We start from the raw sequence: 26,498 nt of genomic DNA on the forward strand, positions 1-26,498 counted from the left end.
ATCTGCTAAATGCATAAATGTAAATGTAACAAAAGTAATACTAATAATACTAATAACAGTAATAGTAATAGAAAATGTTGAAATTACCACACTCTGATAGGGCCCTATGAAATCTGTTAAATTTTTTCCTTAATTCCATTTTTATTTATTATTTATTTTCTCCACTCCTTCTTAATAGTTAAAATTAAAGTTTATTAATCATAAAGCCAATCTAATTAATTAAAATCATGAAACTTATAAATTTTCACATCAATTTAATAAAAGTTTAACAAAAATTACATGTTTAGGGCCCTATGAAATGTTTTATTTTTTTCCTCACATTTTTTATTGTTACCAAATTCTGTTTTAGCATGTCTAATTAATTGAACGCATAAAACAACTTTTTTTTTTTTTCTTAAAGAAGCCTAATGATTTTTTCCCCCTCAAAAATTCTGTATTTATTGTTATCAAATCAAGGCATGAAACATTAATTTCATTTATCTTTTAATTACTGAAAATTAAGCAGACTTTTTTTGGCAAACAAAGGGGCCTTACTATTAAAATTAAAACATGGAAGAAATGTTGTGTGATTATTCCTTAAAAAATAATGTTTGTTTCATTTTAGTAGTAGTAGTAGTAGGCTATGTACATTCTGCTGAACAATAGACTTCAAAATCGGACTTTTATTTTGACGGGTTGCCGTGAATCCCTTTACAATTCTGTGCATATGATATGATGCTTTTGCTCGAATCAAATGCTCATGAGGTGACTCTCAGAGCAGTTCTGGAGATGTTGTTCATGTGTTTTCGTCCTCATTTAGTGAGACGGCAGACGCTGAAATCACCGCGAGCGTCGCGCGCGCTAAACTGTGAATCTCGTTTTATGAATGGATTCCGCGATTCCCTCCGCGTTTTCTGCATAGCGGAAAACATAGGGCCCTACAATTATACCAGTACAATGTATACTCTCACACTTTAACTGCTTCTATCCTTGAACACTTAATGATTATCTAATCAAAATGAAAGAGTAGCGCTGAGTCTGAGAACTCAGCGGTATCACACACTCCGGACGCATCGCGTTCAACTCGAGCAGTGGTCTAAAACAGTTTATTTAATCACCAAACGCACACAAGTTTACTTCAATAATGAACAATGAGGCATAGATAAGTTTGAAGTTCACTGTTTTCAAACGGAAAGAGCGATCTATATTATAGCTCTATAAATGAAGCATACAGACATTATTAGAGCCACAGAAAGACACACGTTTCGATGAAAATGCTGAAAGTACAATTCATTATGTACATTAACAATGATTCGGGGCGAATATAATGTAATTTAATGAAAAACTATGTGAATGGCGCGGCAGGATTTTCTGTCAGCTGCATTTAAATCCGGGTCTGAGTGTCTCGCTCTGTTCAGCGTGTAGCGTCACGTGTCTAAACAAACAGCACGTGCTGTCAGCGATTTCAACCACTAGAGGGCGCTCTCACACGGTTTAATGAAAACAGACACTTCTCAGCCGCTCCAGCAACGAACGCAACCTGGAAACCTATCGGCATGGATTTATGCCGATAACCGATTGTTCCAGCAATCAACTCTGGTGCCGATTAATCGGCAAAACCGATACATCGGTCGACCTCTACTCTCAACTACTGTCGCAGAAACATAAGCAAAGCCTTGGATATGTGACGTCCAGTTTCATAAGGCCCATGTGTTTGGCCATCCATTCAGTCTGTTGCAGAGAAAAGGACAAAGGAGGGTCATATTTACTTGGTCACACATGAATACTTAAGTAAGTGAAAGCAAACTGAGCTTCTTTAAAGTGATTCAAACTTGGTTTGCTGTAAGTCTGTGTTACAGTTCACTTCTAAACAGAGCACACTACATTTGATATTAATTTGGTGCTGATTTTTATGCTTTCATTTTCTCTTTTAGAAAACAAAACAATATCTAATATTATATTTTGTTATAAGATTATTAAAGGGTGTTTTGCTGAACACACCTGTGCTGGTGATCATTGTTTAGGATGTTAAATTATTTGCATTAATCTAGATAATTGACATTTTTGTTTAAAAAAAATTTTGACAGTAAAAAATAATAGGAAAAACATAATTCACAAAAAATGATGAGAGGAGAATTAACTGAGACTCTGACAGTGTTAAAGTGGCTCAAAAACAGATTTGAGCCCACTTTCAAGGTAATAAACAGTGAGTGTAATAAGAACTACCATAAGTTATTTTTCATTCTGTCACTTCCTTGGTTAATTTCAAGGAACTGAACTGAGTTTGGTTCTTTTCAAACTTTTTGTGAAAACATCCTAAATGACCTCTTCTTTAAAAAAAAAGACACTAAAAAAGACACCAGCTGCGATAATGAGCGGAAACAGTATCTTCTCTATTTGAAGATTGCTTTCAGAAATAAGCCCGTTGTCTCTTTCTTTGGCAAGAAACAAGGTTGTTGAGAAAACTGAGGATTTTCACCAGGAAGTGTTTTCCAAGCAGACAGCCTTGAAATGAACCCTGCTGTGCATTCTGTCTTCAGATATTTTACACAGAAACACTCATATACACTGGTATGGAAAGCATAAACCTTGCAAATACATTTTTGCGCTCGCTTTGAAGAGGAGCAACAACTTGGATATCTGTTAATATGGTGACTGCCCTGAAAGCCCTCTGACTGAAACATGTCATTTCCACAGAAGGCAGGAAGTTAGATTCAGTTCCAGCAGTGTACATCAAAGAACGCTCTGAAATCTGGAAAAGCTCTGTGGACGCAGGATGATATGACTCATATTGGTGCATGTTTACTTTGCTCTGTTGTGTTTGTGCTTTGCCGTTAAGTACCATTAAAATCCATTTGAGATTTGTCAGATTTGGGATAATTTTGTGTCCGATTTGTTTTAAGAGAGTGTTATATTGCCACTCTCTTTCCAATTTGAAGTTAAGGTGAGTTTTGCTTTTTTTCCACCATGCATGTTCATTCCAGGTTCAGAGGGACTGAAGCACATTTTCACTCGAGTTGAACGCGACGCGTCCGGAGTGTGTGTGATACCGGTGAGTTCTCAGACTCAGCGCTGCTCTTTCATTTTGATTAGATAATCATTAAGTGTTCAAGGATAGAAGCAGTTAAAGTGTGAGAGTATTATACATTGTACTGGTATAATTGTTTGGCCCTATGTTTTCCGCTATGCAGAAAAAATCGGAGGGAATCGCGGAATCCATTCATAAAACGAGATTCACAGTTTAGCGCGCGCGACGCTCGCGGTGATTTCAGCGTCTGCCGTCTCACTTTAGCATGGTATTTGAGTCACGCACTAAAAATCTGCACTTTGCTTCTCATGGTGCTGTACTGCAGGCACACACACTCTCTTGGAAACCCATTGCACCTTATTAGCTGTCTCTCTTCCCGCAGGCCTGTGTGGAATATTCCAGCCTGTTTGGAGGGTGGGGGGGGGGGGAGCCCAGGGTGAGTCTCTCACTGGGGAACAGAGTTGTTCACAAGCTCAGTAAAAAGATTTTTCTCCCTGTTGACTGCCATGATGCCAGGTAGGGAGCTCAATAGTGTGTGTGTGTGTGTGTGTGTGTGTGTGTGTGTGTGTGTGTGTGGTGGGGTGGGGGGGGGGTATTTTTCTTATATTTAGGTTTAGAAGACAAGTGGTAGAGAAAAAAAAACTGCATCCTCAGATTACTTTTTGTTGTTGTTTAGCTCATCGCTGCTCCAGAGACAAACAGAAGAAGAAACTGCATTCTGCTTTATTAATATTCATGAATGTTTTGCAGCATCTGTTGTTAATATCAAGACTTATATTAACTTTAATGATGCCCCAGTGATAATTTTAGACTAGTTGATGGAGCTGGAACTCAGCTCACAGTACTTCCATTCCAGTAAATTGTTCTTAATTTACTTTGCTTTTATGCCTTGATTTTGCGGTGGGGGATATGACCAAAATCTTGTATCACGATATGAGTCATTTTATTTCAAGGTAACAATATATATCACAATATAGTCATTTATGCTTTAAATAAAGTCCTTATGATATAAATTTTTGATACCATAGAAATTTCATAATTTGTCACCAGTGTCGATATCACAAAAGACAAATACTATCATAAATTAAAAAAAAACCCAAACCAAACAAAACTCAAGACTGAAGACAAGTAAACAGACAACGATTAAATAAGTATAAGAAACTAATTACAAGCGATGGGACAAAAAACTACAGTAGAACAAAAGTTTGAGAACATGGTAGTACGGTGCAGATTTAGCGTCATTTTTTTATTATTTTTTTTCTGTCACAGTCACTCATGTTTGGCCTGTGAGAACTTGCCATATGCTGCTGTCTGAATGCATACCAAAGGCTTTATATAGACTCGCTCTCTGATGTGTCAGCACTGTTTAACTCTGTTTTGTTTGCTGGTTTGTCGTCTCTAATTAATGTCGCTGAGTAGTTCTGACTTGTCATAATGGTTATTTGAGCAAGCTCTGAAAACACTGGAAAAAGATCTGAAAAGTGTTGCAAGTCCCTGCTTTGGGATTAAATTTAACTCCTAAATGTCACCCTCTGTCACGCGCTCCATCTTATCCATCACAAAAGATTTTCTTTGTTCAGTAGTTTTTCTTGTCACTGTTAGATAAGCTTGGCTAATCAAGCCGTGGCGGTCCTCTAAACGTCTGTCTCTGAACTCCTTCCTGGTTCTGCATCTGTTAAGAAACTCTGAGCTGTCATTTAATTTTCCTCTTTCTAATGGCATTGTAGATTAGATGAGAATTATGGATGATTTTAATGACACATTCATCTCACCTCTGGGACTGATTTAAGATGATTTATATATCTGTAGAAGGAAGGAGAACATTTTAATGAAACTACAGTGAAACTATTATAAAATATTATACTCGACAAGTATAAAGTTATGTTAGTCCATCTGAAAGCACAGGATGGAGATTTACTACTAATCACAGAACCGGCTTTACTGACAAGATATGCATGACAATCACATGCGATTTATCGTGTAGCCCTACTTTGTACTTAACTCCTGTTTTAACATTCATGTCAAAAAACATTCATATGTCCAAAAATGTGTTTTGCCAACATGGTTGGCAAGTTGTCACGCTAACCCAACACAGCCTTAGTTTATACTTGACATTGTCTATAAATATTGTTGACCAATAATGAAACTCTTGATATTTTCTAACTAAGGACTTTTTTTCCCATTTTGGTATCCAGAATATTGGTAGACTGTAGATAGTGGATTGTTTTGCACCTCTTTCTCACCAGCTCTGTGTGTGCTGCTTTTTGCATAGAAACAGCATTAAGAAACACAGCAACAGTACAGACATGCAAGAACACTTCCAGCTGTCGTTTGCAGCCTCTGTGCTGAGACGCTTTTTCACTATGACAAGAGCAGGAATTTTAGACAGTTCTTCTGTGCTTGTGGGGTTTTGTTTCAAGCATTTGATTTGTGTGGTGTCAGCCCCAGGCTTGGTAACATCCATTTGCTGCACTGAAGAGACCTCAGGAGAGACTGATGAGAAGTCTTGATTCCAGATGCTCGCCGAAGATCATCATCATCTGTATCTATGAAAGAGCTTCTTCCATCCCCTAGTCTCGCTCTCTCTGTCTTTGATTTTTCCCCTTCACTGTGACAGTCTCTTCTCATGGAATATGAATTATAAATCCTGATATGAACACGAAGCCTTTGATTAGCAAATAATGCCTTGCCCTTATGCAAAGATCAGATATGGATGAATAATCCTCCCCCACTTCCTGTCTGCTCCTCAGACGCTCTTTCCTGCTGCACTGCACTTTGTCCTTGCCCTCATATCACCCTTTCGGAGATGCTGTGATATGGCTTTTTGAAGCACTCTTCGCTCAAAGGCTTTTGATTTCGAGCATCAACTGATAAATATTCCATGCTAGTTCCTTTCATAAGCAAAGAAGATGCAGAGCATGTGGTGCTTATCTCTTCGCAGACAGCCGGGCGACGCACTGCCGCTCTCAGGACTGACATGAGGGGCAGAGGTCGCGAGATGCACCTGTGCCTTTGTGTGTTTTCAGGCTTGTATCTCTGTAATCAGCAGAAGGCTGCCATGAGTAACACTCGGCTTGGGCTGGTGGGTTGCGAGTGGGCCTGCTCGGTGCCGTCACTGAAGCATTAGCCCATCTGAACTCGTCTCGTCATCAGTGAATAATCGCACACATACCCTCGTAGTCAGGCACGAGCCCACGGCCGTCTGATCAAACGTCTGTTTGTTTTGTTCATGCGGTTCCACATCTTGGGTTTGAAGGGAGGCTGAGGCATTCTCCTGAGGCAGAACTTTGAAATCTCAGCCTCACTGCAGCTGTTTAATGTGTAAGATTCGAGGCTGTTTATGCATCAGGAGAAATTCAGCGCATCTAGTCTGGACTTAAAAAGAACCTTCTTTTTTTAATTTGCAGGGCTTGGGGGCTTTGGTGACTCTGATGAAACCAATTTCTCCTGGATTGTCCTTAAAGTCCAGTTCATACAGATCTTGAATTTGCTGCAGGTTGTTTAGCAGATGTATGGGTCAGAAATAAACATTCAGATTAGGGTTGGGCCAATAGACGATGCCATCGTCCATCACCGATGGCTGATAGACATCACGATGTTGAGCTGGCATCATGATTACCCCCCCACCCCACCCCATACTCCCCGCAATCCGCCGCATCCCAATACTGTGTTCGTAAAGAAAATTACATGTATACGGAACCCCTAAAGGGAATAAATACGAGATGGGAGGAAAATATATATTTCAATACTTTCTCTCACAGTTATGTAATTGGGTAATTATACTATGAAAAACTCACTTACACCATTGAGATTATACTATTACAAACATTTAAAACTATGGAGAATGCACAATCACGTTTTAGTTTCACTATCACTTTTGAGATTCGTGATCACACATACTCTGTTTATACTATGGAGTGGCAGTACTTACCATACATTTTACAAGATTAGATGTTTGTCAATGGTGCTCAGGATCTGCAAATCATTCACCATCATCATATCAGTCATCTCTCCTTACTCTGTTTATGTGGTAAGTGCAATTTTATGTACTGTAATGTAACAGGCAACCGTTAGCAATCGTTATTTGTTTTCCATGCTGTGTCCATGCGCGTTCATTATCAGCATGGATTTGCGCAGCTTGTCAGTTAACAACGGCTCTGTGTAGTAACAGCTGCTCTGTGAAATCACGCACCTGATGGAATTTACCACTGATTAGAGAACCGGCTTTACTGACGAGATGCGTATTAATTATCGGCCGATATTTATCGTGCACCCCTAGAAATCTTGATTTTAAGCTTCAAGCTGATGCATTATCGTAATGGCTTTCCCTGTCAGTTGCTTTGACAGATACGTGTGTGCGTCCAGGCGCAAAAAACTTTGTTTACGGTCATATCCTTATCTGTAAATATCACAAATTCCCACAAGCCTTTCCATTTTTGCATAAAGGCCTGTCCTGACAGTCTGCATCAAGTTGAAATCTTAACCAAAAGAGTGCCGGCGCGGCAGGCACGCGTGTTAAACAGACGGAACAAAGTAGAGAGGGAGACATTATTCAGCGCAAAAACATTCACTGTGCTGAAATATCTGTTGTTGAACATTAAATTTATGTTTAAAAGTCAACATGTAGTGCGAGTAATTTATGAGAGTACTAGAAACTGAAGGGACAGCAGCATGTAATTGTCTGAATGTAAATGTCAGACGCTTTTACAGGATAAAGAAATGACAGTAAGAGGAGACTGACTGTGATCAAAGTGCACGCGACGTGTGTTCCTGCAGAACATTACTGTGATTTTATTTGCCTTAATTATCTTTATTATTTAAATTTTTGATCTAGAGATTTAAACTATATTGTCTACAGTGATTAACAAATTTATTAAAACAAATTTATGTAAGGTTTTTAACCAGTTTTGTAAGGTTTGTGCCACTGCTACTCTTAACTAACAGCACTGGTAATTACTAAAATCATTTTTTAGCTTTCTGTATTCGTTAGTCCTCCAATATGCGTAAGCTCTTTAGTTACAGTAGTAGGCTATTTCTAATGCTATAATATAATTGATGCTGTTATCTATGAAAAAAGGCAGAAAAAAATAGTCAAGTGCTTTGTATTTTTATTTAAATACACAATTAGACAAAAAGTACATAAACAATGCCAGCAAGCATGCAAGTTGTCATCAAAGGTAAAGGAGGCCATTTTTGTTATTATGTGAATAAATACTATTTAGTTGTTTCGGTTTGTTATTTACCCAATAAATGACAATAACATTTTTAGATTTACATTTTTTTTTTTTTGACAGGTTCCTAAAATATTTGTGTTTTATTATGGTGGTCTGATAAATTGTTAAGCACTGTATGTTTTCATAGCATTCAGTTGGCACATTTGTTTGAAGGACATTGGGCAGAATGTGGAATAGTGTGTTTTTGTCAATAAAATTAAAATAAAGAATTTTCTTTTTTTTTAAATATCTGATTAATTGATTACTCGAAAAAAAAAAAAAAAAAAAAAATTATCGGCCAACTAATCGATTATCAAAATAATCGTTAGTTGCAGCCCTAGCTGTCAATGATTCAGGTTTGCTCTTGGTGTAAATATACTTTAAGCTTCCTTAGAGCCATGTCTGCACTTGAGCACTCCAAGAGAGCTTCCTTCAAGGCTGTTATTTGGATGGACTTGTGTGTATGGCAAAAGCTTTCAGGAGAATGCCTCGGGTCTTCAGTTCACAGTGCTGCTGCTGAAAAGATCTCTTGTAATATAGCTTCTCCTTCGAATTGATTTGTACTTCAGCTGAACTTGGTTGAATGACGTTAGTGCAAGATGTCAAATAATTAAAGGGAAAATGCATTTCTATCGCTTTCTATGCCACACCTTTTCTCACTTGGAGCTTCCTAATTTACCATTCCTAACTGTCACAGTGCTCTGAGATTAGATGATGAGAGGAAAGAGAGAGCACAGCTATGAGAAACTAAGTTATAGCGTCTACCATAAAGCCTTGCAGAAAGAGAGGAATGGATGAATGAGAGAGAGGGAGCGGTTGTGAGAAAGAGAGCTGCTGGAAATCATGAGATATCTTTAGGTAGCATTTCTGAAGCAGCTGCGAAGGTGTCTCAGGTCTTCGATTCAGAGAGAGGATCTTCCGTCTCTGTTCATATGGAGAGATGGCAAGAGAGTGAGTAAGGCCAAGGTCCCAAATTAACACTTAGCAAGTGCCAAATGTGAATATGAATTGACTTGATTGAGTTGTCTGGTAATGCTATTAAAAACTGCAACATTACATGGTATAAGAGGACTGAGGCCAGTGTTGCAGCATTTCAGGCCAGTTAACAGAACAGTACTTGCTCTTTCAGGCCAGTGCTGCATTGCCATTGAAAAGGTAACTTTATTGATCTTGTACCTACCATTTTATGCTTTGCGAACTTCAATTAGGCCTATTTGTTTTTCTGTGATTATGTATTCTCCATTGTTGCAAATTTTGCTGATTTGGTTGATCATGTTAGCTAGTGAACATAGATTTCATTTAGTTGAAAATGACTACAATAATCTTGCTGTATATGCAGTACAGGTAAAAAAAAAAAAGTGGGGTCAGTAAGATTTTTTTAAAATGTTTTTGAAGCCTTTTATGTTCACCAAGGCTGCGTTTATTTGATCAAAAATACAGTTAAAAAAATCTGTGTTATTAAGAATAATTTTACAATTTAAAATAATGTTGTAGTTTTTTTAGGTTTTCTAAATGAATACATTTCTGTTATTTATTGTGTAATGTAAATGTAATTTGTTCTTTTAATGGCAAAGCTGAATTTTCAGTAGCCATTACTTCAGTCTTCAGTGTCACATGATCCTTCAGAAATCATGTTAATACAGGCTATACTGCTCAAGTAACATTTATTCTTATCATTACCATCAATGTTGAAAACTGTTGTAATATTTTTGTGATGCATTTAAGGATTCTTTGATGAATACAGTACTTAAAAGTATTTTTTTTTATAACATTATAAATGTCCTTAGTGTCATTTTTGATCAATTTAATGTGTCATTGCTGAATAAAAGGATTAATTTCTTTTCAAAGAGAATCCTACTGACTCAAAAGTTTTGAACGATGTTGTTAATTAAATCAAAGCATAATACAGTTTCATGGCTGGTAAGAAACATTTCATAGCCAGTTACCCACCTTAGCATGTGTGGCAAAAAGTTAATTTTGGACCCTGAGTAAGACTATGAGATGAGACTGAGAATCCCAGGAGGCAGTGTAGCGATATCTGGAGAATGTATGCAAAGCCTCTTCAAGAGCCATAGGAATTTTACAGATGAGCACCATATCCCTGAGAGACTATGACAGGCCCCACACATCTCCCCTACTGCGACACTCAAACTCCCAGCTTCTCTTTGTTCCCATAATCCACTGTGACGGTGAGGGTCGCATTTCCACTGTAAGGGCAGGGGCTGCAGGATCACACGGGCCATTTATAGGGCCACAAAAAAGTGCTGGAGCCCTGGATGTGTGTCCACAGGGTCAAACAAAGAGGTCTTTCTCCTTTTTGAGACACTTGATGTTGCTTTTGTTGCTGTTGTTTTGGCTCTCTCTGTGTTTTTAATGTTGTCCTTCGTATACATGGAGCCGGATGAAATAAAGCAGTTCTGCACAGTCTCCAAAGAGGGTGCAGCTTCTGACTGTTTTCGACAGCATTTGTTCTGTTTTTCTATTTGCACACAAGCCTTAGCACTTCCAGAATCCTCCGAATCTGATATTAAGATGTTCTTGTCCAATCCATCCTCACAGGCACTGAATCTGCCAGCCCGCAGTAAGTTAAGAATGGGGTGCTTTCAAGTGCACATCTGATAACTGGCCATATTTTATCCATCGCTCCTCTGTCGGCTTCTTTCTGCCGCTCTCCCACCTTCCCCGCTTTCATTCTTTCTATCATACGAAGCTGAAACCTCCATTACTCTCGAACGCAGAGCTGGGGAGATGAAGTGTGAGATGATTTCCTGTGAATGTGGCCATGTGCTGACTCTCGTTACTCTCGCTCTTAATGGATTCCACACTTCTGCACACATTGTGAGTGTACTCGACAAGGGCTTCTGGATATGTCCTTGTTCTCAAGAACATCATAGTTGCTTTTGTAGAGTAGACGTGTGTGGGCGTTGTTTTCATATTCAATGTATTTCTCCCTCTCTATGTCTGATAAGGGTGTGAGAGCCTTGATTTGAATCTGTAATGTTATGTTTGTGAATTACCCACATATTGCAGCATGAAGTTTATTCTGTCTCTACAAAAGGAAAATTGAAAACGCTTCACTGTTGTGTATTGTTGAGAATGAACTCTTCAACATCAAATTCTTTTTCCCCCGCCTCCACCATATCAACTCTTCTTCAAAATCTCCTCCTCTCCCCTTGCTCTTTGAAACTCCACTCTCTTCTTTAGAGATTTGTTTCAGACTAATTCGATTAGCTTTTTAATTGCCTCCATTCATAAGAGTGTGTGTGTATGTGTGTGCATGCAGACGTGTGATGAAGGATGGGTTTAGAAGGACCTCAGTTCATACGCACATTCCAGTGTGAGAATGGTCCTGAAGGAGCTGCCACGTTAAAAGAGGAGTGCATCTCTCTCTCTCTCTCTCTCTCTCTCTCTCTCTCTCTCTCTCTCTCTCTCTCTCTCTCTCTCTCTCTCTCTCTCAAGCATATGGCATGTGCTCTGAACAATAACTAACCCTCTGGGGCTTTTAGATAATGTACATCCTTATTTGGTGTATGGAGAACATTAGATGCACCGCATGGGCACGGTGGACAACCTGTACTTAAGTACATCATTCAGTTTGACTGTTTTTTTTTGCCCCCCATCCCCCCACCCCCCCCCCCCGTAACTTGGGAAACATAAATGAGAAACATGTTTGTGTATACTGTGGACTGTGTGGAAGTTGTGTAAGGAATAGTTCAACCCGTAAATGTGTATATTAGGGATGTTCATTTCGGTTATTTTTCCTAACCAATTATTAACCGTTAACTGAAAAGATTATTTTAAATCCGAATCGAATTAAATTAGAAAGGATAAGTGTCTGTGACCCGTCAAAAATAAAATTTGTTTCCCATGGATTAATTTAACATGCACGAAAAGCAGCAAACAACAGAACACGAGGATTCACATGATCATATCATATCACATCACGCACCTGTAGCGCTTCTGCGAGCGGAGAAAAACATAATAAAGCTAGGCTATATATATACTTTTTAAAATTATTTTTTTTTCTTCAAAATCTTACAAAGTCATTTGATGGTTTTGTCTGAGAAACAGGCTGAAATATAAGTTGTTATTCACTGAAAACTGTGACATTTGTCCTAGCCTCTCTTTGACATGTTCACGGGAGAAGAATATGATGATTAATGAACTAGCCTAATTTTTCAGACTGGTTTTAGGAACTTGTTTATTGTAAAGATTAGGCTCAAAAGACTGATGGGTTTGCTTATTGGACGTTGCATTAGTGGCTTGAGAAAAAGTAACCAGCACAATGAGCTTTGCTCAAGTTCTCATTGATACTTGATGGCTGCTGGGGTGATTTGAAACGACTGTTTAATGTCATGCTTCTTTTGTCTGCAGCCCTCCTTCTTTTCTAGTCCATGAGAGGAGAGTATGACCTGAAGGAATTACTAAATTGCTGGGATTTCATCTTTGAGCTTCTGTGATTTGGGTGAGAAGCAGGCATAAAAGACGAGGCTTTTAATAGTAACTGCCGACAATGCCCTGCAGACAGCCACACGTAAATGAGGTGTTAACTAGCACTGACACACTGAGATTTTGCTGCTGTGACTCTGACAGGCATCCTGAAGATCAGCCTCCCTGATTTTTTATTAAATAGACGTGCAATCAAAAGCATTAAATACATTTTACAGAAAGGAATAATGAAAATGGGTGTTGCTTATGTTGCCCTTTAAAGCACTTCTTGGCTGAATTATCATAAATTATCTATACACTGAAAAAAACAAAAAGTAGATTTACTTAAATTTTATTTTGTAAGTTTTTGCACACATAAATTTTAAGTAAAATTTAAGTATTGAATTAAGTAAAATCTACTTAACTAAGTTAGGTACATTTAACATTTCAAAATATATAAATATAAGTAATATTCTAAATAAACAAAACTCCAAAAATACAATACTCAATTACATTACAAAATAAAAACTTAAAAAAAATAATCAAACAAAATAACACTGGAAAACAATCATGCTATTAAAGCATGTGGTTCACTTGCAAACACATAAGCAAGCAAGTAGACAGCTTGTTATCCTTCAAAAAATAATATGTCCATTCAATATAATTAATACCTAAATGAATACAGAGACCTTAATACTTGGTACATGACACACAATGACGGTAACAATCAGTTTATAGTGTTCGAGTATAAATGGGTCATTTTGAGTCAAATTAACTCCAGATATAAGAAAACAGTTAGTTACCAAACTTAACGACAAAATCAACCATAAAACTGTGTATATACAACTCCAAAACTGATTTTTTTTTGTACCTTTTTAATTATTCATGCCCCAGGGCATGATGTGAAAAACAGGATCATAACTTTGATATTTACTTAAAGAATCCTTTGTAAACGTAACAAACAATTCCAAGTAAAATATGCTGATAATTTCAAACTTTAATTTGTACAAGCTTAAATCAAGTAGTAATATAGAATTTATTTTATTGTTTTAATTCTTGCCTGAACTAAATTATTTAATGTAGAAATTACATTTGTTTTTATGTAGTATTTACTTCACCACAAAATCTTTTTTATCAGTGTACCTGTCTAAACATTCCTGGTATACCTGTTCTTTTTATACGCCATCACATTGTTACATTGTGACGAATGGGAGCTTTGTGAATGAGGGTTGTATACCGACAGAATGTTATAAACTAACAAATACCTGATTTAAGTGCTTCGTCAATATTCCCATTTTATAAAAAAAGATCAATACCCTCTTTACGGTGTGATGTACTGCAGTTTTTAATTTAACAAGCCTTTCCTCGGGTGCTGGAAGACTGTTATGGCGGAGATTAATTGTGGGGTGAAGAGTTGCAGTCACTCTCCACACACTGCGGCTGATGGATCGTCACTACATTAACGACCGGGCTGTCGACAAGCCTGTAAATTCATCATGAATGCAATTACTAATATGTATTTGTTTCTTCTCCATCATTTATGGTCTATTTAAAGCCTGTAAGTCAGTGTTCCTTGACGTGAAAGTGTACTTAATGCCTTGGCCAAATGTGCTGTGCCAGTTTCATTTGCACTCACGACAGATTTCATTTATGGATAACTGCCTAATTAGCTTGGAGTTGATCTCATCTTAACATCCTACAACAATGCTGCCTTTGCCATTTGTTTGACCAATCGGTCAACTCAACCACCAACACCATCAGATGATATTTGATAGTACATTTAACCTGTGGTTTGAATAACTTGTCCTCCTGTGGAAGCCGTTAAAGCTGTTTTCAATCAGATGTTTGTCAGTAATGGGATATGCCAAACAACGACGCAAATGGGCAACCAGTAAACAGGATTAGCTGGTTTTAATAGATGATATCTGAAATTGGGCCACCACCTCAGAAGAGATAGTCCTCAGGTTGAAGAAAATATTTTTAGTGAGCTCCTTCAAGGAGTAGGTTATAAGTTTTTTTTTGAATACTAGGAAAAAATATTATTTAAAAATTCTTTCAGTGTGTGAAATCATTTCAGTGTGATTTTTATGTTCACACAGCTCAGCTGTTTCTGTTTCCTCTGTTTCAGGTATGACAGACTGTTTCATGAAACAGATCTCTAAATGAACTGGAGCAGAGGATCGAAACTGTGGCATAAAGCACAATGACGGCACAGTCAGACGTTCACTGGTGATTGGAGCTGGGTAAGAAACAAGGACCAATGCTGTTACTTAACCTACCTGAAGTTAGCAACCAGCGACTGTACGTGTTTCATCTATATTTAGTTATGTTGAAACAGGGCCAGAGTGGCACTTTTTCTTCAGCCCTGGAGCTTCATGCCTTAGATCGGCACACTTTAGTTTACGACTGACTATAGGTCTATTAAAATTAGTGGTCGACCGATATTGTTTTTTTGACAGCAGATGCAGAGATCTTGGAAAGCAGGGGGGCCGATAGCTGATATATATATATATATATATATATATATATATATTTAATTTTAATTAATATTTAAGAAATTTCAAATCATTTGACAATGGATTAAAAAATAAATGTGTAAAATAAACATAATTATCCTTTAGATGACAAAGTAATTTTCACAAATAAATATATATTTAATAAAAATATATTTAAAAATATAATTAACCAACAGGGCACTCAGTATTCTGGGAAGTTTGTGTGCATTGGGAATCATATTTTTTTCAAATAAAGCCAGGGTAACACTCATTTTACATACAGCACACAGAGAAAATGACATCAATATGACAAGAGGACAAATACATAAAGCGCAGCATAATTTGAAATCACAAGTTTAAAGTTTAAAGCATTCGATTCACACAGACCGACCGTCACACAGAGAACACACGGATCATGCTGGATAAAAATGCACACTTCACAAGATCTCACAGCTGGATTCGACTACGTTCACAAGGTTTGTGAAATTAAATGTTCATTAGTCATTCAAAGATTTGTTTAAATTATATAAATGCATATTTGCTTAATGCTGACAGCAAACTAGAAAGTATTATAATGTTTGCCTTTCTATTACTAATAATATAAAAGCAATCGTTATAATATTTTTGTATACATTAATTCCTTTGTTTAACCGTTCTATCTGATTATTAGACAGACATCTATCTGTATTAGACAGAACTGTTTACAGCGACAACGAACAAGAGGGAGAATGTGAGCTGTGTGCGCTCAGGTGCTGCCTTTCTCAGCACCATCAAAATAAAAATCTGGCGCGCCGTCAAAATAAAATTCCCGCCTTGAACACATTGGCCAAAAAGAAAAACTTATCAGCCGATGCCGATATTTGAAAAATGCCAGATATCGGCCGATATATCAGCCATGGTGATATATCGGTCGACCAATAATTTAAATAATGTAATTAAAACATCAGTATATAGGCCTACACCTGCAATAGTGGACTGTTCCCTACAGGCTTGTAATTCATTGTATTTTTGCTTGCATATCTTTAACTGACTTTTTTTAACAAGGTGCCTCTGTCATGGGAGTCAAAAGACAATTACGTCATCAATAGTGTTGCCAATTAACTTAAAAAATGGAAAATAAGGGACAATTGTGATTCTTTATAAGAAATAAGGGACAGAATAAGCCTATGAATGATTGAAAATGCATATTTTTCAATTAATGAAAATTTGGAGAGTGTGGGCTACTTCTGGTCCTTGGATTTGTAGTTATCCAATTGGCTAGAAGTTGATGTAGCCTATTTTTTTTCTCTGTTTAACAGTATTAACTTACAATAGTGAAGTGCAAGAAAATAATAAATAAAAAAGAGCAGGGGGGGGTGCTGTGAGTGCAGGCAGCCTAGGACAGCATCCATATCTCAGTCCCAGTGGCATGACAACACCGGCCCTTGCGGCCAAAAAACAGACCGGCCCACCGGGAATTCTGCTGGTCCTCCCGATTAGCCAATCCGGGCCTGTGTTGAATACTTCTACTGTTTCTACTGAATAAAATGTAATTTATTCCTTTCATGGCAAAGCTTAATTCGAGCCATTACTAAACAGGAGCCATTACAACAGTCTTCAGTGTCACATGAAATTGTTCTACTTTGTTGATTTGGTGCTCATAAACATTTCTTATTATCAGTGTTGATAACAGCTGTGCTGACAGGATTCAGGATTCTTTAAATAGAAAGAACAGCATTTATTTGAAATAGAAACCTTTTGTAACTTTATGAATGTCTTAAATGTCACTTTTGATCAATTTAATGCATCCTTGCTGAAGGTATTAATTTCTTACAATTTTTTTGACTGTCTTTGTTTTAATATAGACAAATCCCAGATACTAATTTACTGAGAGCTTCATTTACATACTACAGATCTAAGCTACTTAAGGCACTTTACACAAATGAAGTAAAGGTAGATTTAGCCGTGGGTCAGTGGAAAAAAATAACTTTTATACCTCCTCATTAGTCAGTCAGTACTACGGTTAGATTATTAGGTGTGTGTAAATGGGACAGTGTGGTCTGATTTAAGTTTAAGCCTCATATCTTGTCAAATCATCCATGCAAGACTCTTACGAATGTCATTCTGTCTTGTTTTACATGCTCCATCTGACTCTAGCTGATCTGATGATCAGCTTCTTTCCACCCATAAAACCCCATTCACATTGACAGAGATTAAATCACTGGAGGTTGCAGTCTCTGCGCTGATGGAGGCAAGCTGGCTGTATCCCGCCTATATCCAGTCTTTATTGCCATTGGTAGTCACCACATTGCATTGCATCGCATCTGGTTAGGATAAGTGTTAAGAGTGACTGCAGTTGCTAGTGCTGTTTATGTATGTGTGTTTGTGTGTGTGTGTGTGGGGGGGGGGGGGGGGGGGGGGGGGGTCATAATGGCCCTGTCAGATGGTTTGCTTCTCCTGTCTTCATTTTACGAGAAGTGTTTAATCCCCCCGTTGGCCGTAAGATCGTAAGCTTTTTGGTAATATAACAGCTCTAATCCCCTAACTGCTGATGAACTGGATGAGGGGCATTACCTTCAAAGCAATTTCTCTGTTCATCCACTGCAAGAAGAGATATGACTATAAACACGGGTTTATCACACAGACTAGTTTAAATAGACCATTGACCAGTAATTTTATTTTTTTTACACATTTTTATTTTGTTTCCTATATATATATATTTTTTTTTCTTTAAAGATACAAAATCATTCTGGTAATATCTGTAATAATCTGTAATAAATATTGTATGAATAATCTATTAATTTGAATATTAAATTAATTTCCACATTTCTGGTGAGCCCAAATTTGAAAACCTGTAGTCTGTGTTCTAAGAGTAAACAAAGGAAATTATGTTTTTTAAGCCTTTTTAGTGAAATCTTTCTCTTATCAGTCAGGTGTCTTCATGGATTAAACACCGCTCTTTCCAGCTGTCTTTAGTGCTACTTCTGCATATGCTGTGGTTAATTGCATTCATGTAGAAGCCAAAGTTGTTTTTCCTAGGGCCTTCATGGTGCTGTTGATGGAACAGGTGTGTTGATTAGATCATGAATCACAGCCAGAAGGAGGTCTTTGCAACATCTGCTCTTTGATCATCTTGCCTTTCCAACTATAAACTGGATTTGCATCTTAGTGGGAGAGTAAATAGCACTGTACCTCAGTCTAATATCAGATCAAACCTGCAAAGAGGTTCAGTTCCAGTGCATCTGATTGGTTGGGTTTGTGCCTTAAGGCCCGTTCACACCAAGGACAATCACTATAAAGATACCGATAAAGATATAGTTCTAAAAATCGTTCTCATTATTACAGAATAGCAGAGTCCACACTACAGCTATAACGATAAAGGCACAGAGCAATGATATCGTTGGAATCATTTTCAGAAAGATTTTTTTCCAGCTGATGAACGATACAAACATTGACAGCCAATCAGAATCCATCCTGCTATAACGAGCTGGAGAATTTAAAGCGACAGACGCACGTGCGCTTAGAATAAACAGCCGATATTGTTTGCTGGTGTGGATGCTAATATCGTTATCTTTATAGTCATCGTTCCTGGTGTGAACTGGGCTTTACTCTTCTGATATTACACTAAAATGTGGGGCTAATTTTAAGTCTTGACCACAGTTACTGTGTGTGTGTTCGTTCATCTGTGCGTGTCATCTATAACTGCCATTTTGTTGATCCAGGAGTTCTTCCCTACTCCCTTCCTAATGAGAATTAGACTAAATTACATCCAGTGCATTATTATTAGCCTGTCAACTGTTCTTATTATGGGCTGAATATGTTACACGAGGGGGATCCCTGTGATATATTTTTCTCTATTGAGCCTAATAATGTAGCTCTTTCACACTGGAACAGAGGGAATTGGTGTGTTTTTGTTTCATTAGTTTACTTATTTCATTTATCTGCACCCATCCTTTAGCTTTCAGGTTTGGCGTCAGTAATAAGCTCCTTTTGAAGCTACTGATTGCCCTTGATTCATCCCCAGGCTGATCAGCAGTTCAGAGGAGTGGAAATGTTCAGAGTTTAGTTAGATCTGACACACCTGAGCTCAAACACATGACTCACTTCTCAGTGCTGCCCAGAGGGCAACACTTCTCCTTGGCATTGGACTTGTACTATTTCTGCTGTTGTTGGCAGGTCAGACTATATCCTTGACTAGAAAGAGCATGCCACCACCTGATCCTGACCATTGCACCATGAAGCAACATTAGTAGTGAATTGCTCAAGAATGTTATATAATGTAATAATATGCATAATATTGCAATATTTCTCATTTTACAGTGTAAGCACACTTAAATGTCTAAAATTAGATAATTGATCATGCTTATAGACTGCAATAAATATTATTGTACTAGATTCATGAGTGTAATACGAAATGGTTTCATATTTTTTTTTTTATCAAAATGGCAACTTTAACCACCTCTGATGCAACTTTATTGAAAATTTTCTGCTAACCGTGGCCCTGTTAATGGGGTAAAATGAAATACAATGTTGAAGGGGGTAGTGAAGATTATTGCAGCTTTAGTTGATATGAGAACCATCAAATTTTTTTTCAGTTTCTTAGTCAAATAATCTTCTGTCAGCCGTTGAATGCTCAGTTGGATTGCCATGATCCAGGGTTGTGTTCTGACCACAAATTTAGCCAGTGATTTCTGTTATGCTAACAATTTTGTGCAGCTGTTTGCATGCAGTTGGCAGACGTCCGTCTATGGTTCCAGTCAATCAATGAGTGATAAAAGACCTCAACATGGGCGTAACTGCCCTTCTGAGTCTTGCTCTTCTTTTTCAGAAGCCATATTGTATATGATCAAAATCTTACCTCAGGAGACTTGTTTCATTCCTGTGTTTGGCTTGGGAGGTACGAGTATCAGCACAAAGGCTCATATTTGAGGTATTCTGTGATTAATATGTTGTGTAATAGAGCAGGGAATCCTTTTCCCTGTGGCATTTCAAAATGTGGTTGGATACCATTTAACCCTTATTAAGTTTCCTTAAAGGTCTCAGATTCCCAATCTGTTTCCTTCCCTGCCAAACCCTTGTCACAAAACGTTTCAGGTTTGACAGAAGTTTCCTAGTGGATTAAACATGCACATTAGTAAATACCCTGTGGTTAGATTTGTCGCTTTGTTTGGGAAGGTTTTCTTAATTCTAAAGCCAGTATTTAAAGCTTTTATTCTTTAGTAGAATTGATTGTGATTACCATAACTCACACATTATGAGGGGAGGACAGGTGTACAGTCCCGGGAGCAGGTCTGTGTAGGTTATGATGACAAATAAGCTGAAAGCTTGGTATTCATTGCACCCAGCTCTCCTGTGCCAGCCCTGTCCTCCCTTCACTGACAGCCTTTCATGTGTCAACAATACCTCCCACTGTTCCCTGAGCTCAAGGTGCCAGCAGGGGACAGCAGCCTACGAAGGTGTGGCCTAGGGCTGGGCGCTAAGACTGTATATATACTGTAGACGTATCAACCAGTCGAGATTTCACTGTTTTTTTTTTTTTTAATACCCAGGTAGATATTATCAATTGTGGAAAAAGAGAGTGGGACGTCTGCCAAAGAGGTCAAGAGAAGAAAGAGTTTGTTATTAAGGAAGGGGTGTTCATGGTTGCACTTGCTAGCTGTGTTTACAGGCACCCAAATAATGTTTTTTTTATAACAGCTCAATGGTTCATTCGGATAGAAAAGTCTTCATGTAAACACCACAATTGAAATGAATGGTCTCGAACTGAATGGATTTTCGAATGGATTGAAAGGGGTGGTGGAGACCTGTAATAATCTGAGCATGTGAGCATGTAAATGGCTGAATGTGACCTATTTTATAAAAAGAAATCAGATTCAGATATCATGTGCAGAGTCATGATGCAAATGTTTTATATACGTTTTACGTCATACAAATATGCGGATGTTTATTTACGTCACGTTTTTCAAGCTGATCATTTGATAAGACTGAATATTTATTTACTAAATATTTGCTAAAATGATACTCACGGTATCTCCAGTGACATTATTACTGTGGCTTTCTCCTGTTCTGAACATAACAACATGTGTATGTGCTGAAGTCTTGCTTAAAATAAATCTGATTCAGATGAAAACAAATATGTGAATCACATTGCCGCTTTTAAGGTTCATATAAACAGATCTTTCAGTATGGATTCAGAATTGGATTCATTCCGGTTGCCAAAAATGAGTGCATATATGTACGTAGGCTACCTAAGATGTATACTTGAATGTAATTGAATGTGGAAATTTTCTTGTTGATTGACCTTAAGCTTCTTATTATTAGTAGTAGTAGTAGTAGAAGTAGTATAACAGTGTTAACTATAAATTAATTAAATCATACAAGAATATATATATTTTTTATTACATTGTGAATTTAGTCATAACTATGTTATAAATCTAAATTAAAATCTGGTTTTATTAATTATTAATCTGTTTTGAGTCTTGTTTGTATCTCAAATGTTATATCATGTTAAGCTGCCTTTGCAATAATTTCAGACTAATGGCAAGAGATTTTTCTTTTTCTTTTTCTTTTCTTTTTTTTTTTTTGTTGAACGAGCAGTTACTTTGATTAATTATGGTATGATATACAGTGACAAGATTATAGTTATACAGCTATGTTTGGATTGACCAGGGCAGCTGTGGGTGTTGAGGTCCTGATCCAGGTAACAGGAAACAACTGAAGATGTGGTGAATCGATAGCGGCCTGCATTAGATACAAGAGCAGCTCATGAATCAACGTGATGAGGATGCAGAGGGGGCGTGGCCAGCATCAGGTCATCTCTGCGACTGAGACCACGCTAAGCGCATTCTGATGGGGAGCGCTCTACTGAGATGGATGTGCTTGTTTTGAATTCAGTTTTCGAGAGCACTGCATTTAATAAGTCAGCTGAACTCTGCTTTCCTCATAGGAGCTGATCGGCCACAGCTGTAGCTGTGGGGACAACACATTGTTAAACCGCATTCATCCCTGACTCCTATTACCAAACATAAGCCTCACTATGAAAAGCCATTTTCTTAAATCTAGCGTGGTATGATGCTTCCTAGGACGTAGTGTGCTCTTCCTTTAAGTCCGCTGTGCCACTTGTTCAGAGAAGGGATTACATCCGTGTTCCTCCTGTTTTTAGTTTGATCTCTGGATTATACAGAGCTCAGCCATATCTCTTGCTTATTAGTGGATTTGAATGCAAATTATCCTTGTTGTGCACAGATGCACCCTGCACTGCGGTGGGCCGCTTCATGCAGATGCTCCATCAGTGAGGCTTGATCAGGTGCTCTATGTTAGGATTCAGATGGCACTTTCCGAGCATGTCCCTGAATCTTAGAGTAACGGCATCTGAACTCAGCCTGTGAAAGCCACAAAGATCAAATTATTTATAGCCTCTGCAAACGAGATGAGCTGCTTATCTTTCACGGTGCAGTCAGACGCTGCTCTCTTCCGCATGCTCTGAACAGTTGACATGGGGAAGACGAAGTAAAGGGGGGAGAGATTAGAAAGAGATGGAGCGCAGGTCTGTGAAACAAGTGCAAACTCTGCAAAGAGGATTAAACGGGAAGATTGGAAGAAAGAATGATTCACTTGCCCTGATCTTCTGTAGCAGTGAATATTTCAGAAGTGTATGAAATCAGGTTTCCACCTAATACATATGTAGGGCAGGCTAAAGGTGTGTACGTACCGCTACCATTCATCATGCCCGAGTCCTTTCTGCTCAGTTCTTTAAATATGGAGTGTTTGGCACTATGTGGCTTTTCGTTTGGGTTGATGGATTGATGCATTTTTGTTCTCCGTTGACCTTAGACTTAGCTTTAGATTCACAGTGGTGTGGAGTGCTAATGATGGCATTGACGTGCTGTCCATGCCAAACCCAGCACAGTAATTAGAGGCAGTGCTGTTCTGCTTATTGATTTTTATTTCTTTGCGAGGAAGATAACATGCCAAAGAGAGAAGAGATGATATGAGTGAGAGGCTGCTGATTTCATGTAATGAGCTACGTTTACAAAGTTAATGTGATTCTCCCCCTAGTACAGAAACCGCATCAGCAGAATATGAATTTGTGAAAAGAGGAAAGATGTGTCTTTTCTGTTTTGCTTATGACTATTGTAAGAACCATAGTGATTGCATAAACTTCCAGTAGGGTTTGCATCCATATTATTTATGCAGGTTTTGATCCATTGCATCAGAAGTGATAACTGGAAAAACCAAAATGAGACTAAAGTTTCCAAAGTGCAGAAAAAAAATTCTGTGCTTTTTTTGGTGGATACTTTTTTTTTTTTTCTTAGTAAGAACACATGCACATAAACTAATGGAAACACATCTACCAAATAAGTTCCTAGATGGGCAGTTTAAAAAATTGTGTGACCTGAATAGTTCATTTCAAGAAGATGAAAATTAATCATAAATCAATTTTTATTTCCAAAAAGTTTTTGTGATATAAAGGTTTTTCTTCAATGGAAATGTTGACTAAATCCCACAGCGTTTTTAAGTTAACTAAAACTATTTTAGTTGTTTTCATTGTAAAATAAATTGTAAAATAAATTAAAAAAAAAAAAAAAAAAAAATTGCAAAATTAGAATTAAAACAAAATTAGAATTTAAGTTGACTTGTCTAAAGTAGGGTTGTACGATATACCAGTATGACGGTCTATCACGGTTTGAACATGCATGGTTATCATACCGTAAACATTTGCAATTTTTTTTTTTTTTAATTAATAAAAAAAAAAAACTCTGCGCATATGAAACTTATTTCTACTCGGATGCTTCACTCTGCATTCACTTGGCTGCTTACATGCACGTACTGTGGAGAAAATGAAAGAGACCGAGATTACATCTCATCTCCATCCCCGCCGAAAAAGAAATTAAAATCTGCAGTATGGGAATACTTTGGAAATAAAAAAACAAACGTGGGGTTGTCCTCGAGGAAGAATTCAATTTGCAAAAAATGTGGATGCAAAGTGGCAATACATCTAACATAAATCAAAAGAAGGTATGATATGTGTCTGTGAAGTGCGAAGAGACTGCTATATAAATAATCTGCTTGTTTCTGCATGTCTCTGAGTGGCACCATTTTATCTACTACACACTGAAGTACACATGACACTAATGGTGTTTTCAGCATCTACATAAACATGAACATCAGCAGAGCTGCTCTGAGAGAATACCTCAATAAACATTTCCTAGTTTTATTTGAGGAAAACATTGTCATCTACACTCTGAAACTCAAAGGTCCGCTACAACCCGTCAAAAATAAGTTTGATTTAACTTGACATTGACAAATATATTAACATTTTACAATGTACTTCAAGATACTTATAACAACAATAATATTCTTTATAATAATTAATTTATTTAAGCACTATTTTTAAGGAATATCATATTTGTCCATGTTTTAACTTGGTATACCTCTGTTGTGAAGATCTTTGCCAAAAATAAAAGCTGTTAAATTTTCTTTTGATAACATTTTAAAACATTAATTAAAATGTTAACGTGTGATTAGATATACATAAGGTGTATGGCTTTATTTTTTTTTTAATTTTTTTTTTTTTGAATAAAATGTATTTATAATTTTTTTTCAGAAGGGAGACTTCAATACTTTCATTAAAATGGTTTCTAGTTTGTTGTAATAAAGGATTTGTTCACTCAAATAACTTGTTCTTGTTCTTTTAAGAGTAATTGTTACTGATAAGAATTATTGTTTAATGTATACCATGAAACCGTCAAACAGTGATATTCTATAGATTATCATACTGTGAAAATCGCATACCGCTACAACCCTAGTCTAAGCTAAATAAAAATAACAAAAAATTACTGAAAAATAACTTGAAAATTAAAAAATTAAAAACTAATAAAATGACAAAAGTACAACAAAATTACTAAAACTAAAATTCAAATGAAAACTACAAATATGAAAATAAAAGCTAATTCAAAATAAATACTGTAATAGTATAAAGAATGCTAACAAATATAAGTAACATGCAAAAAGTCCAGTTTTAGTAAATCCAGAAACAGGCTCCAGTGTGATTGTTTTTTTGGTCAAATGCCACGTATTATATCCCTAACAATAAATATGTGTGTATATATATATATATATATATATATATATATATATATATATATATATATATATATATATATATATATATATATATATATATATATATAATATATATATATATATATATATATATATTGCTTTTCCTCTGCTGCTATGAATTTATAAGCAATATGCAAAACAGTGTACGCAGTCACCCAGACAGATATTGAATTTCTCTAATGCTGCGTTTGATTATTCATGCAGAGGGAAAAATATTGATTAGACCTTTTAAACTCTGATTAATTCCATATAGGTATGCATACAATTTCCTCTGACTGGATTACTGATTGCTCGACAGCTTAGATCTGAAATGTCACTGGTGTAGTGTGGGGAGTATAAATATGTAATTGCATGTTTGCCTGTTATTTCAGATCAGCCAATAGATCTTTCTTAGTATGCGTTTCAGTTTACGTTTGTGTGTTTGTATTACAGGTAAGCAGTGATGATGCGTTGTCTGGCAGCCCGTGTTCACTACAAGACCTTGATAGTGATCTGCGCTCTCCTCTCTCTGCTCACAATCGTTCTGTGGAACAAATGTACGAGCGAGAAAGAGCTGCGCTTCCTGCCCCGGCACCCCCAGCCCCCTCCCAGCCCAAAAATAGACAGCCATCCACAGCAGCCCCAGCCTCCTGAACCTCCACCTGTAGTTGGCGGAGTGCGCTACGAAGAGATTGACTGCCTGATCAATGACGATGCCACCATTAAGGGCCGCCGAGAAGGCAGTGAGGTATACCTGCCATTCAGCTGGATGGAGAAGTACTTTGAGGTGTACGGCAAGGTGGTACAGTACGACGGCTACGATCGATTTGAGTTTTCGCACAGTTACTCCAAAGTATATGCCCAGAGAGAGCCGTACCACCCCAGCGGAGTCTTCATGTCTTTTGAGGGGTATAACGTGGAGGTGCGTGACAGAGTCAAGTGCATCAGTGGAGTGGAAGGTGAGTTATATGGTAATGGTTACACCTCTTCACTTCTGATCGATCTTCTTTGATAATGGTTGCTTAGTAAGGCTGTGCAGAGGTGTTCAAACACAAGTAATTGCAGTTTACACCTGGTATTAACTTGTGTCTTTAAACATGCATCAAAAGTGCAATAGTGATGCACCAAAGGTTTGGCAAAAAAGATTTATTGGTTCACATTATTACATTTAAAGAGTGTTTTGACTGTTTCCACATTATGTTATGCATATGATGTGGATAAACAACAAGAGGTAAAAGTGTCAATAGTTTTAAAGCACTTCATCAAAAATGA

The 26,498-nt window shown here is 37.3% G+C and overlaps 1 protein-coding gene across 1 annotated transcript in view; it reads left to right on the plus strand.

The window, feature by feature from the left end:
* LOC109093126 (D-glucuronyl C5-epimerase B-like) overlaps window positions 1–26,498 on the plus strand; it is a 48,904-nt gene that overhangs the window by 11,431 nt on the left and 10,975 nt on the right. The window contains exons 2-3 of the mRNA XM_042727725.1: window positions 14,777–14,891; window positions 25,680–26,185. Coding sequence (XP_042583659.1) covers window positions 25,690–26,185 — 496 coding nt within the window. The 5' untranslated portion in view covers window positions 14,777–14,891; window positions 25,680–25,689. The remainder of the gene's footprint in view (window positions 1–14,776; window positions 14,892–25,679; window positions 26,186–26,498) is intronic.

Source organism: Cyprinus carpio, chromosome B7 (genome assembly GCF_018340385.1).
Source record: "Cyprinus carpio isolate SPL01 chromosome B7, ASM1834038v1, whole genome shotgun sequence".
NCBI classification, from domain to species: domain Eukaryota; kingdom Metazoa; phylum Chordata; class Actinopteri; order Cypriniformes; family Cyprinidae; genus Cyprinus; species Cyprinus carpio.